This window comes from Manis pentadactyla, unplaced genomic scaffold, assembly GCF_030020395.1.
Source record: "Manis pentadactyla isolate mManPen7 unplaced genomic scaffold, mManPen7.hap1 scaffold_276, whole genome shotgun sequence".
NCBI classification, from domain to species: domain Eukaryota; kingdom Metazoa; phylum Chordata; class Mammalia; order Pholidota; family Manidae; genus Manis; species Manis pentadactyla.
This window is the reverse complement of record NW_026644671.1, coordinates 291-15,385: the sequence shown is the minus strand read 5'-3', so window position 1 is coordinate 15,385 and position 15,095 is coordinate 291. Positions and strand designations below refer to the sequence as shown.

The following is a 15,095-nucleotide window of genomic DNA, read 5'->3' as shown; positions in this document are numbered from 1 at the left end:
ACCAGTTGTTGAAGAGACTCTTGTTGCTCCATTGTATATCCATGACTCCCTTATCATATATTAATTGACCATATATGCTTGGGTTCGTATCTGGGCTCTCTAGTCTGTTCCATTGGTCTATGGGTCTGTTCTTGTGCCAGTACCAAATTGTCTTGATTACTGTGGCTTTGTAGTAGAGCTTGAAGTCAGGGAGCGTAATTCCCCCCACTTTATTCTTCCTTCTCAGGATTGCTTTGGCTATTCGGGGTCTTTTGTCATTCCATATGAATTTTAGAATATTTGCTGTAGTTCATTGAAGAATGCTGTAGGTATTTTGATAGGGATTGCATTGAATCTGTAGATTGCTTTAGGCAGGATGGCCATTTTGATAGTATTAATTCTTCCTAGCCAAGAGCATGGGATAAATTCCATTTATTAGTGTCCTTTTTAATTTCTTTTAAGAGTGTCTTGTAGTTTTCAGAGTATAGGTCTTTCACTTCCTTGGTTAGGTTTATTCTTAGGTATTTTATTCTTTTTGATGCAACTGTGAATGGAATTGTTTTCCTGATTTCTCTCTCTGCTAGTTCATTGTTAGTGTATGGGAAATCAACAGATTTCTGTGTATTAATTATTTATCCTGCAACTTTGCTTAATTTAGATATTAGTTCTAGTAGTTTTGGAGTGGATTCTTTAGGGTTTTTTATGTACAATATCATGTCATCTGCAAACAGTAACAGTTTAACTTCTTCCTTATCAATCCAGATGCCATTTATATCTTTGTGTTGTCCAACTGCCATTGCTAGGGCATCAAGTGCTATCCTGAATGAAAGTGGGGAGACTGGGCATCCTTGCATTGTTCCCAATCTTAAAGGAAAAGCTTCAGCTTCTCGCTGTTCAGTATGATGTTGGCTGTGGGTTTGGCATATATGCCCTTTATTATGTTGAGGTACTTGCCCTCTATACCCATTTTGTAGAGAGTTTTTACCATGAATGTATGTTGAATTTTGTCAAATGCTTTTTCAGCATCTATGGGGATGATCATTTGATTTTTGTCCTTCTTTTGGTTGATGTGCATGATGTTGATGGATTTTTTTATATTGCACCATCCTTGCATCCCTGGAATAAATCCCACATGGTTATAATGGATATTCATTTTGATATATTTTTGAATTTAGTTTGCTAATAATTTCTTGAGTATTTTTACATCTATTTTTGTTAGGGATATTGGTCTGTAATTTTTTTTTGTGTGTAGTATCTTTACCTGGTTTGGGTATTAGAGTGATACTGGCATCATAGAATGAGATTGGAAGTATTCCCTCCTGTTCTACTTTTTGGAAAACTTTAAGGAGGAAGGGTGTTAGGTCTTCACAAAATGTTTGATAAAATTTAGTGGTGAAGCCATCTGGACCTGCAGTTTTGTTCTGAGGTAGTTTTTTTATTACCAATTCAATTTCATTTCTGGTAATTGGTCTGCTCAGAGTTTACATTTCTTCCTGGAAGTCTTGGAAAGTTGTATTTTTCTAGAAAGTTGTCCATTTCTTCTAGGTTATCCAGTCTGTTAACATATAGTTTTTCACAGTATTCTCTAATAATTCTTTGGGTGTCTGTGGTGTCTATAGTGATTTTTCCCTTCTCATTTCTGATTCTGTTCATGTGTATAGACTCTCCTTTTTCCTTGATAAGTCTGGCTTGGGGTTTATCTATTTTGTTTATTTTCCCAAAAAGCAGCTCCTGCTTTCATTGATTCTTTCTATTGTTTTATTCTTCTCGATTTTATTTCTTTCTGCTCTGATCTTGATTCTCCTGTCACTGTTCCAGGGCTTCCTCTCCCCGGACTGGGAAGGAACAAGGACAGAGCTGTGTGGCAGCCCCCTTGAGATCTGGCCCCACGCAACGTCTTCATCTCTCCCAGGCTTGCCCCACCCAGCAAGGACTCCAGGTGGAGGGATTCTCAGGAATTACTGATATTGATATGTCAACTAGGAATTTGTTTTTGCAAGACAGTGGACACACCTAGTGAAGTAGAATAAATTATTTTTTAATGGAAAAATATGAGGCAAGTTTAAGATCAGGTTAGGGCCTGGGAGGTCCAGCTGTTCACCCTCTTACAGTGTGACCTGGACTCTCTTCCAATCCTCCAATGTACTATGTGCCTTTGGGGTGGCCCCATTCACGGGCACAAACTCTCTTGCTGCATCTGGGACCTTCAGCAGCTACAGGCCGACACCCACTCACCATCCATTCTAGCAGGAATGGTTTCTCCTTCTCTGGAGATCCATGAAAAGCCACAGGTTTAAATGCCTTTAGCCTGGCTTGTTCACATTCTCATCGCTGAACCCATCAGAGCACCCAGAGGATACAATGTGTGGCTGGCTAGACTGGGATCATAGCCCATCTTTGAGATGGTTGGAACATGGGGTCTGCCTCTGGAAGTGCTTGGACTGAAGCAGGTGAGACCTAGTTCCAGGAAAGCTGAGGTGCTGGACATGGCATGAGAACAGATGCCAGGTGGGAAAAGCAGTAGATTTCATATCACTCATGGCCCAGTGCAGCTGTGGTGAACCTGAAACCCAAGGGAGGAGGGGTCAAACTGAAGGCCGGGGCGACAGTCACCTGGGCAGTGCTCCTGGTGTCCTCCCACAGAGGCATAAAGCTCTCCACTTACCAAAAAGGCAGTGTTGCTGCTGGTGGTAAATGCAAGGCTCCTGCCTCAGGTGTCAGGTCTCGGCATCTCAAGATGGGCCCAGAACAGCCCCTGTGCCCTCCAAAGGCATACAGGCATCATTTATGTCCCTGGGAGGTGGGAGCCCAGGAGTCACACCTGACCCCTGACCACATTCCTCACCCATCCCCAAAGAAGAAGTTGGCTCATTTCCAGTCTCTTCTCCTTCAGAAAGAGCAGAGACCAAAAGCTAGGATGGTAAGGAGATTCTTGCTCAGGGAGCAGTAAGAGTCTCAAAGATTATTCCATACCATAGAGTCCACTGGAGGCCCCACTGGCTGAGCCAAGGTAGCCAGTGGCTCTACAAGACCACGCAGTGAGAAACTGCCTGCTTAGAGACACACTCACTCTCATGTACTTAATTCTCAAAAGGTATGAAAAAAAACAGGTTTTTTACAACCAGCAGGCCAAGGATGTCAGGACCACAGGCCGCTGTATGGTTGTTGAGCCAGGGGCACATTCAGTGAGGATTTTAACCTCTCTTGGCAGACCAAGAGGCTGTCAGGGAGGAGGCACTTGCCTCAACCATGGGATTGTGGGGAATTGAAACATCCAAAGGGTGTGTTCTTTGCCAGCAGCAAGGTCAGCTCCGTAACTGGCATGGGGGCTCCTTTTTCCAGGTTTTCTGCTTTTATTTGGTTTTACTTATGCGTTATTTATGAGGCCTTCTTAGACCTACATTATTTAAACATGCTTTCAGATTTAAAACTCTCCTGGTGATTTTTCTAATATACCTATTATTCCATTAGCTGTGTTTAAATCTTTGAACCATATGTAATTTATGTTGCGTCTATACACTGTCTTATCAGAATTTACATAATTACATACTCTTCTTCTTAACATTCCGAGGGACACTCAAAGGCAATGAGCTGGAAGGCCATGGTGAGAGGTGTGGGAGGTGAAGCCAGGCTCCAGATGGGGTCTGTAAGAAGGAGGGGAAGAGGGCCCCGGTGGCAAGGATCCTGCACCAGTAGGCGACCCTCTCTGTGAGTGCATGCAGGATGTCTGAGACATGGGGAGAAAATGGGACCCTAGCAACAGCAATTGCTCTACGTCAGGGGAGGGATGGGAAAATTCTCACTTGGTGTTTGCACAGTAATTCAGGACCCAGTCAGGAGACCGAGTCTTCACCCTTATTTCAGAGACCACCCAGCGGCCTCAGGCTACACCCTACATGCAAGATGGAGCAGAAGGCCCAGCTCACAGTTCTGACTTGTATTAGTAAATCACTGATGGAACCTATTATTTTCTCTGAGCCAGAGATGCTTTCAAAGACATTTCCAGATACTTCTCCAAGAAAGAATGGACAGAGATGGGAGACTGGGAGAAAACCCGATACAGGAATGTGAAAAGGAACTATGAAGCCCTGGTCGCTATAGGGAACACGACATGTGGAGTGCAGAGTAGCCTGGGCAGCAAGTCTTCAACCCCTGCATCAGTCTGGCTCTCTCTCAGGTGGCTCCGTCTGCCCACAGTTCCCTTCTGTGTGGAGACAAACCCAGAGGGAAATGCTCTCTGTATCAGTGTGGGGCCAGTACCGGTAATGCGGAGCTCACCTCCTGCCTTACTCTACACCCTCCCAGCATATCCGACTGAGTCGCTATGACTTTATAGTGCTTTCATTTCTTGCTGTACTTTGTTCATCCTTCCAGCTCTTCCCTTTTAAGACAAAGATTTTGCTTCTTTCCAGGTCTCAGATCTCCTTGACCAGCTGTCATGCGTCATCACAGGCAGGCCACCAAGCCCCAGGTGGATGACACTGAGGATTCTGATGAAGAATGGACGCCCAGTCAGCAAGGTGAGGAGCCAGGAGGATTTAAAGGTTTCCTGAAGCTGACCTGGGTTCAGGTACCAGCTGGGTCTCAGGAGGTAACAACAGAAACACTATTTCCTCAAAATCACAGACGTTCACAAAGCAAGCAAGGTATAGAACAGCATATTATACAGTAAGAGGCTATTCATATAACATTTTTAAATGGGTAAAGTAATTATATATGTTATTTAAAGATATGCTAATAAGCAACAGATGTATAACAATCGGAACATGATAAGAAATACCAAATTCAGAATAGTTATCACCACAAGAGAAGAAGGAAGGGCTGGCAGGTGGCTTCACTGTATATTGATTAGTTTTCTGCTTATTTTTATTTTTGTGTTTGATTTTTGAAGTAGAAATAAAGACCTGAAGCTTTTTGTAGCAGAATGTTGCAATAAGACTGAATGGTGGTGGTTATGTAGGTTTTCCAGTGTTAACTCTCCATACTTTAAAATATATCATTGTTATTTGCATTTGTAAACATTGTTAACTAATGAAAAGGCAGTTAAGGAAATCTTAATTAGACTATAAATCCAAAAGGGAGCTTTCTAACACTAATCTCATGATAGTTCAGTCATTGGATTAAATGTCTTAGAAGAGGGAATGATTAATATATTATGTAAAGTTACATGATTCATGTATGTATATTTAATCATACCACATGGTGTTCTTACCCAAAAGTGAATGTGATTCTTTGCCTGGATTCCAAGAAAGTGTTTGAGAGAACTAGTTAGTGTCGCTGATCTTTCCCCCCTGTCCCTAACCAGAGACAGCATCAGCTAAATAAATGAGGTACAATCACTATAAAACAGAAATGAGAGGCTCACTTCTGCTGCCCCTCAGACAGGAAGGTTTAAAAGAGGAGTCAGTCTGCCTAAACTGGGGAAGGCAGCTTGAGTTAGGTCTATTATTCTCCATCTACAGATTTCTGAGTCCTTAGGATCTTAAAAAGAGTGTAAGAGATCTGAAATCCACAAAGGTTCTGACATGGAAGGAGAGTCTTCGGGGGAAACCGTATGCCCATGGTTTATCGTACATATGTGCATCGCTATCTGGATGCAATTCAAACCCCCACCCCAGTCAATTTATTTATTTATTTTTATTGTGGTTTAAAAGAAAACAAAACATAATAAGTTTTTCCTCTGAGCAGTTTTTAAGTAGGCAACACGGTATTATTATTATTACTTTTTTTAACTTAATAGGCTTTATTTTTTAGAGAATTTTTAAGCTTACAGAAAAATTAAACAGAAAGTACAGAGAGTTCCCTTTCCCTCTGCCCACAGTTTCCCCAATTATTAACATCTTGAATTGCTGTGGTACATCTGTTACAATTGATGAACTGGTACTGATAGACTATTATTGACTGGAGTCCACGGTTTATAGTAGGGTTCAATCTTTGGTTGTACAGTTCTATGGGCTTTAACAAATGTGCAATTTCATGTGTTCACCTTTTACAGTTTTACCCAAAATAGTTTCACTGCCCTAAAAATCCTCTGTGCTCCACCTGTTTATCCTCCTTCCCCCCAACCTCTGGCAGCCACTGATCTTCTTACCATCTCTATAGTTTTGCCTTTTCCAAAATGTCATATAGTTGGAATCACACAGTATGTAGTCTTTTACACTGGTTACTTTTACTTAGCAATATGCATTTAAGTTTGCTCTCTCTCTCTCTCTCTCTCTCTCTCTGTGTGTGTGACTTGATAGATCTTTTTTTCCCACACTGAACAATATTCCATTGCATGGATACAACTGTTTGTTCATCCAGTCACCTTTGAAAGATACTGGTTCCAATATTTGGCAATTATGAATAAAGCTGCTCTAAATATTCATGTGCGGTTTTTTATGTGGACATAAGTTTCCAGGTTATTTGGGATAATACTAAGTATGGCGATTGCTGGATTATATGGTAAGAGTATATTTAATTTTGTAGAATCTGCCAAACTGTATTCCTAAGTGGCTGTGCCACCAGCAGTGGATGAGACTCCCTGTTGTTCCACACTTACTGCTGTTAGTATTTTGCTGTAGTTAGTACTGTTGTTAGTTAGCCATTGTGATAGGTAGTTGATGGCATCACTGTTATTTATCTTTTCATATGCTTATTTGCCATCTGTGAATCTTCTCTGATGAGATGACTGTTCAAATCTTTCTTCTTGTTACCATTAATCTACAATTACATGAAGAACATTATGTTTACTAGGCTCCCCCCTTCACCAAGTCACCCCCACTAACCCCATTACAGTCACTGTCCATCAGCATAGTGAGATGCTGTAGAATCACTACTTGTCTTCTCTGTGTTGTGCAGCCCTCCCCGTGCACCCCCACATTATACATGCTAATTGTAATGCCCCCTTTCTTCCCTGCCCCTATCCCTCCCTTCCCACCCATCCTCCCCAGTCCCTTTCCCTTTGGTAACTGTTAGTCCATTCTTGGGTTCTGTGATTCTGCTGCTATTTTGTTCCTTCAGCTTTTCTTTGTTCTTATACTCCAGAGATGAGTGAAATCATTTGGTACTTGTCTTTCTCCGCCTGGCTTATTTCACTGAGCATAATACGCTCCAGCTCCATCCATGTTGTTGAAAATGGTAGGATCTGTTTTCTTCTTATGGCTGAATAATATTCCATTGTGTATATGTACCACATCTTCTTTATCCATTCATCTACTGATGGACACTTAGGTTGCTTCCATTTCTTGGCTATTATAAATAGTGCTGCAAGAAACATAGGGGTGCATCTGTCTTTTTCAAACTGGGCTGCTTCATTCTTAGGGTAAATCCCTAGAAGTGGAATTCCTGGGTCAAATGGTATTTCTATTTTGAGCTTTTTGAGGAACCTCCATACTGCTTTCCACAATGGTTGAACTAATTTACATTCCTACCAGCAATGTAGGAGGGTTCCCCTTTCTCCACAACCTTGCCGACATTTGTTGTTGTTTGTCTTTTGGATGGTGGTGATCCTTACTGGTGTGAGATGATATTTCATTGTGGTTTTAATTTGCATTTCTCTGATGACTAGTGATGTGGAGCATCTTTTCATGTGTCTGTTGGCCCTCTGAATTTCTTCTTTGGAGAACTGTCTGTTCAGCTCCTCTGCCCATTTTTTGATTGGATTATTTGCTTTTTGTTTGTTGAGGTGCGTGAGTTCTTTATATATTTTGGATGTAAACCCTTTATCGGATCTGTCATTTATGACTATATTCTCCCATACTGTAGGGTATCTTTTTGTTCTATTGATGGTGTCCTTTGCTGTACAGAAGCTTTTCAGCTTGATATAGTCCCACTTGTTCATTTTTGCTTTTGTTTCCCTTGCCCGGGGAGATATGTTCATGAAGATGTTGCTCATGTTTATGTCCAAGAGATTTTTGCCTATGTTTTTTTCTAAGAGTTTTATGGTTTCATGACTTACATTCAGGTCTTTGATTCATTTCGAATTTACTTTTGACAACACGGTATTATTCACTACATGCACATTGCTGTACAACAGATTGCTTGGACTTTTTGTCTTCTATGACTGAAACTCTATTGCCAGTGAACAACTCCCCAGGGGATCCTCCCCCAAGCCCCAGGCAACCACCATTCCATTTTGTGTTTCCATGAATTTGATTACTTTAGATATTTCATATAAGTATTTGTCATTTGTGATTGTTTTATCTCGTTTAGCGTAACGTCCTCAAGGTCCATCCATGATTTAGCATATGAGAGGATTTCCTCCTTTTTAAAGGCAGAATAATATTCCTGTGTGTGTGTGTGTCTGTGTGTATAGCACATTTTCCTCATCCATTTATCCATCATTTAGGGTGCTTTTATACCTTGGATACTGTGAATAATGCTGCAGTGGCCGTGAGCGCAGAGATATTTATTCAAGATCCTGTTTTCAAATTCTATTCATATATACCCAGAAGTTGGATTGCCAAATCATAGGGAAGTTGTATTTCTAATTATTTGAGGAAACTCCATACTGTTTTACATAGTGGCTGTGACACTTTACATTTCGACAAACAGTGTGTAAGCATTTCAGTTTCCCAACATCCTTGTCAACACATGTTATTGTATGTTATTTTCATACTGGCCATCCTAACAGGTATGAGATGACATGTTGCTGTGGTTTTGTTTGCATTTTCATGGTGATTATTGATATTGAGCATCTTTTCATATGTTTTCATATCTTTCTCTTCCTGATGAGACCAATCCTATCATGAGGGCCCCATCTCATGACCTCATCCACCCCTAGTTAAGTCCGAAATGCTCCATCCCCAAATACCATCACATTGGGGGTTAGGGTTTCAACATAGGAGTTTTGCAGGGACACAATTCATTCCATAGCACCCAATTTTTAATTAAGTCATTTGGTTTTTTACTGCTGAATTGTAGGAGTTCCTTATATACTCTGGATATTAAACCCTTATCAGATGTATGTTTTACAAATACTTCCTCCCATTCTACACGTTGCCTTTTATTTCACAGAAATCTTTAGTGGTCTCATCTATATTTTATTTTGTTTCTTGTGCTTCTCATGCCATATCCCAGAAATCATTGCCCATTCCAATGTCAAAAAGTTTGCCCTTGTTTTTTTCTAAGAGTTTTTATACTTTAAGGTCTTCCATTTGGGTCTGTAATCCACTTTGAGCTGATTTATGTATATGATGTCAAAAAAAGGGCCCACTTTCACTCATTTGCATGTAGATACTCTCAAGCCCCACCGTCTGTTGAAGAGACTGTGTCGTTTCCATTTACTGTGTTTTCTTTAATTTCTTTCCGCAATGTTCTCTGATTTTCAGTGTGCAAGTGTTTCACTTCCTTGGTTAAGTTTACTCTTAATTACTTCATTCATTTTGTTGCTGTTCAAAATGGATTGTCTTCTTAGCTGCCTTTTTAGATTGTTCCTTGTTAGTGCATAGAAGTGCAAGTCATTTTTGGGTGTTAATTTTGAATCCTGCAACTTTGCTGAATTTATTAGTTCTAACAGGATTTTGGGAAGAATCTTTACAATTTTCTCTATATGAGATCCGCAGCCAGACATAATTTTACTTCTTTCTTGCCAAGTCGGATTCCTTTTATTTCCTTTTCTTGTGTGATTCCCTGGCTCGGTCTTGCAGTACTATTTTGAATGGAAGTGGCAAGAGTGGACATCCTTGGCTTGTTCTTAATCTTACAAGAAATGCTCTCATTTCTTCACTGTTGAATACGAGGTGGGAGGTGGACTTTTCATATTTGACTTTTATTATAGTGAGGCAATTTCCTTCTACTCCCAGTTTGTTGGGTATTTTTGTCAAAAAAGGCCAATTTATTATTTAACGATGAATGCAATAGATAATTTATGAACATAGGAAGAAATATAAGTGACATTTTCTCTAGTTTTTAAACATTTTAAAAAAATTAGTTGATGACCCAAATAGAAAGCCTCGATGCTACTTCAGAAACCATTTTCCTATCGCCCTTCAATACTCCTTGTACTCATCACTCTAGTTCAGACTGCCATGTCCCTAATGCGAATTTCCAGAGTTTGGAATTATTTACCAACTGAAACATTGATTTTTCTTCACCTTTAGGCAAACCTTCTTGGGTGGCCTTCAGAGTGAAACGGAGTAAACACCAGAAGGTGAGTATTTCCTAAATCCTGTTGACAAGAAAATCTTTCTCATGGACCCAAACACAGGTAAGAGGAGGAGAAGGCACTGAGTGTGCTAGAAACTGCTGCCTTCCTTTCCCGATCCCTTCTGCACAATGTCTGCTATCATTTTAATAGCAAGTAAGAACAGCAACAAAGCAGCTACCACGTGTTTCTATTTTCACAATACTTCAGGCTTTATTTTAAGCATTTTACATGAGTAACCTGACTTGAACCTTGCAGGAACCCTATGAGGTAGGCACTATAACCATCACCATTGATAGATGAGGAAACTGAGGTAAAGAAATGTTTGATTACATGCCTTGGATCACAGTTTCAGTGGTAGTGCAATCTGACCCAAAGCTCCTTCTCTAAACCACTTACAAGCCCATTAAAACTTTCATAGTTGTCTAAAACTCACACTGTCTTTATTCATAACTTCACTCATCTTACTGGTGATAACAACTTAAGCTCCTGTCCGCTATGCTAAAGTGGGAGATGCGCTAAGACCCTCTGACTAAGGGAAGCTTACAAATGGTCAGTACTGACAGTGAATAGTCCCATATGAAGGAGATAGGATCCCCACCCTCACAGCCCCCAACTCTAATCAAAAGAGGCATCTCCCAGCCCAGAGGAACTCCAGGTTTGATGGTTGAGGGACAACAAATAAGAAAATAGCTGAAGGACTTCATATAGGCTACACACTATTCAGCCAAAACACATCCATCTGGCACTGCTTTCAAATGCTCATTCTTATAGGAGGAAGTGAGTCTTTCCTCCGAGCCTTACTTAGGCCATCACATTTATTTGTAATCATCTGTGTAGCCTGCCTCTGAAATGGGAGCTCTTTGAGAACCTTGTTCATACCTGACTCTTCTCAGAAGTCCCAGGCCCAGCTCAAGGCCCTGTATATTTTCTGAGTAATTCGCATTAAACTAGATCAAACAAATTAAACTAGATGTAAGAGGGTCAGGGAATGCAGAAGATAGTATCTATAAGATAGACTTCAAATATGGAGGCAAGTGAGGAGTTAAGTTGATAGCAAGACTAATCTCACATTCATGCTGTATTAGCTCACAAAATAATTTGGTCACAAAACAGTGTGACATTTCATGTTCATTATAACATTAAGAATTCACATATATGCCAGTTTATGGGTCAGGAAACAGAGGAAAACCAGCTGGCGTTACAACCTTATTCAGACAGAATTGACAGGAACCAGCTAATCCAATTCCAGACACTCTTTTGAGGATCTGGCAGTCTGCAACCTTTGCCATCTTTCCTTTATCGTCTAGATAAAGGTTATCTTCCCAATCTCACTGTTTGGTCACCTCATTTTCCAGATGTATTTGATATCCTCTGTACATTTCTACATTTCCTCTTCCAAGCAGGCCCAGAAGCCAGTTTCCCCTCCTGGAAAAGCAAGTACCTCTGGACATTACTCTAGACAAAAAATGGGTAAGAGGAAAAACTTTAGTCGCTCTCAGCCCTTTAGAAAGGCTGATGAATATGGTGAAAGCATGTGGTTTGCCCTTTGGATAGGCCCGGGTTTAAGCTGGACTAACCTGAGGCCTGAAGTTACCACTAGGGCCTTGGGGAATCTTATAAATTCTCTGAGTTCCTGAATGTTCATTTGTAAAGTGAAGATAAGGATGCATAGCTCATGTATTGTTTGAAAACATTAATTTAAAAACAAAAGAATTGGCCTGTGCAAGTTGTCCAATAAATCCATCTGTGATAACAGACCATACTTTCTTGGTATTGTATGCCCAGACCTTTGTTTAATGCCTACCATGTTACATGCCCTCAACAAATATTCTCTGAATGAATAAATGTGTGAATGAACCATTTTCGAAGTACAAACTTTGGAAGTTTAACCTGATAATGAGAATAACTGAAATTCAATTGAGCATCCATGGTCAGTGTTGAATGGTAGTGTCTCTGCACCAGTGGTTAATGGGGTGAAAACCAGTGTGTGTAGAAGGACAGGGGGTCATTTGATGGGATGAGATTTCACTGCCTGACCAAACAGGGACTAACATTCCAGACCTCACCAACCTCACTTACCTACCCTTCTCCAACTTAGAACTTGGGGGAGAGGAGACTGAAGGAAAGACGTATAACCTACGAGAAAGAAAGGGCTGTGTGTACCAAGAGGTCAGCGAGCCCCAGGATGACGACTACCTCTGTAAGTGACCCTTTTGGCCCACTCACAGAGAAGGCTGTTGTGTCTTGGTACAATAATTTCATGTTGTCATTTTCACTCCCCACATTATTCCCTTCCTCTAATGACTTGGAATGCAGGACTGAAGCTAAATGGTGTGAGTGCCTGCACTCTTTCTGGAGCTCTTTACATCCAAGAACGTGCACTATGCTTTCCTTGACCCCTGTTGCTCTCACCTCCAGATTGTGAGAAGTGTCAGAACGTCTTCATTGACAGTTGTGCTGCTCATGGGCCCGCTGTGTTTATAAAGGACACTGCAGTGGACAAGGGACATCCCAACCGCTCAGCCCTCACTCTGCCCCCTGGGCTGAAAATCAGACCATCGAGCATCCCTGAGGCTGGGCTTGGAGTGTGGAATGAAACATCTTATCTGCCATTGGATCTGCACTTTGGCCCCTATGAGGGCCACATCACAGAAGATGAAGAGGCAGCCAACAGCGGGTATTCCTGGCAGGTTAGAACATCTATGTCTTCCCCTGTCCTCCGGCTTCCCACATCCCTCCTGTGGATTGATGGGACCTGACCTTCTACATACCAGAACATGGATGGAGATAACATGGTCAGCTCTGTGTACTGGGTGGACTTTGCATCAGCATGGAGCTCCCAGGTAAAGATCAGAGAGTAGGTGGGAGCACGGAAGCACAGACATAGACAAGTGGCTCCTCCCTTGCAGGGCCCTTGCTCTGAGTGGGCAAATTGACTCAGATATGTAGACGATGGCTGAGGAGCATGTCACATTCAGTTGGTGACTGAATCCATGCAGGATGAAAGCACATTGATAACAATACGGTGTAACACTTCTTCTGTTACCTCCCCCAGCAAAAAATCCTTTAACTTCTCTTTCTGAAATTCAGATCACCACAGGGAGAAACTCCTGTTTTTACGTGGATGGAAAGGACAAATCTTGTGCCAATTGGATGAGGTAAGGCCAGGTTTTCTGAGTTTCGGAGAGGACATCTGACTCTCACAAGCCCACACTCCTTCCCTTCTCATCATGCCTCCCTCAGTTGTCTCCCTCAAGCCTCTGTTTCTCTGTTTACTCCATACAGTGTTTTATTTCAAGAGCTATTTAGAAAAAAACAAGAAATAAAAAGATAGTATGTGCCCTAAAATATAAATCTCTATGCTAGACAAAATTTCAGCCCTGGAAGAAACCTTGAGGAGCCTAGATTCACACACTTTAACTTATCTAATCAACATTTATTAGGCATTTACTATGTTCCAGTTCAGATAAGGGAGTTCTTTAACTAAGCACATTATAATCCATGTCCTTATGGAGGACATATTGCAAAACCATTAAAAAATTGATTTCAAGATTTAACTATAATTTTCCTATTTTTTCAAGAAGTACACAGTGCCAAGATGAATTAAAACAAGGGAGGACAGCAAATCTTTAACCTGTGAGAGCAGCAAATCTTCTTAGATTCACTTCTAATTAGAACTGGGTTCTGAAGCCTGCGTACAAATAAGCTGTAGTATGGCTGCGGGCCTCTGGGCTTCATGACCCAGCCCCTTCCCTTACCAGGGGGACACAGAATGTGAATGATTATGCTAAGGTAAAAGGACTTCCATTTTCTATAGAAACCGGGGGAAGCAAGTAAATGGTACCTTAAATAAAGGGTGGAGAGTTTGGACAAAGGCATCTCAAAACAGGATATAAGTTAGGCTGATACGTGCTAATCTAGAAGCAGAGTCAATAATCAAGCCCAAAGTGCTGTGTTACAAAACAGACTTAACTTAGAGAAGCTAAACATCAGTGGATTTTATGGCAAACTGAGGTGGAGGCTAAGTCTGAAATCAGGCTTTGGAAAACACTTAATTAGGCAAGGGAGGAAAGCATTCTAGGCAGGATGAGCACAGTAAGAAAGACTTGGCAATAAGAATTCACATGATATTGTGAAAGAGACTGAGGTACGTACAGAAGCTTCCCCAGGAGCAGTGAGGGGAGGGGGCAGCGCCAGAGCCAGCCATAAACACCGGGCATGGGGCGGGGCGTGGATACGGTAAGTGGCGGGAACTCACTGCCGGTGGTTTCTTCCCTTTTGCCTGCTGTAATCCCAGGTACGTAAACTGCGCCAGGGACGACGAGGAGCAGAACCTGGTGGCCTTTCAGTATCACAGTCAGATCTTCTACAGAACGTGCCAGGTCGTCAGGCCGGGCTGTGAACTGCTGGTCTGGTATGGAGATGAGTATGGCGAGGAGCTGGGCATCGAGCAGGAAAGCAAGTGGAAGGGAGAGCTCACAGCAGAGAGAGGTGAGCACCACTCTTCTTTAAAATGGAAAAAAAATGAAAGGATTCTTGGGAATTTCATAGTCCAACTCTTAAGAGGAGTAAAATCCAGAGTAAAGTCAGTAAAATTGCAATTCATATGCTTCAGAAATTAAGGACTCATTTCATATGCCTTTGACACTTAGAAACAGTTTTTACTTTTAAAATTTTTGCTCTGATTTTTGTAATACTTTGTGCATAAAATATATCACAGCATACGCAGAGTACTGGAAGACTTAGGGGCAAAAAAAAAAAGAGTTTTCAAGCACCTACCAGCTCTGTCTGCAACACAGTTTCTTCTGGCCCTTTTAGCTGTTTCTTCTTAATTTGTTCCATATTTCTGAATGACGTGTATGTTGATGTGCACTCATTCACAATTCAGTCAGTTCTCGTGTGAGTTCCTGCTCTGTGCCCAACAGCGGCAGTCAGAATCAGCCCTCGAGCAGCTGATGAGTGAACAAGGGTGGGTATATGTGCATAG

At 41.4% G+C, this 15,095-nt stretch overlaps 1 protein-coding gene across 1 annotated transcript; it reads left to right on the top strand.

The window, feature by feature from the left end:
• Nucleotides 1–2,392: 2,392 nt before the first annotated feature.
• On the top strand, nt 2,393–14,599 carry LOC130682334 (histone-lysine N-methyltransferase PRDM7-like; the record flags this gene model as incomplete). Its single annotated transcript, XM_057496712.1, is given in 9 exon segments — nt 2,393–2,429; nt 3,958–4,092; nt 4,392–4,499; nt 10,062–10,111; nt 11,464–11,578; nt 12,207–12,308; nt 12,527–12,798; nt 13,199–13,266; nt 14,406–14,599. Coding segments are annotated over 9 exon segments (1,081 nt in total), but the record flags the coding sequence as incomplete, so codon positions are not given.
• Nucleotides 14,600–15,095: the final 496 nt, after the last annotated feature.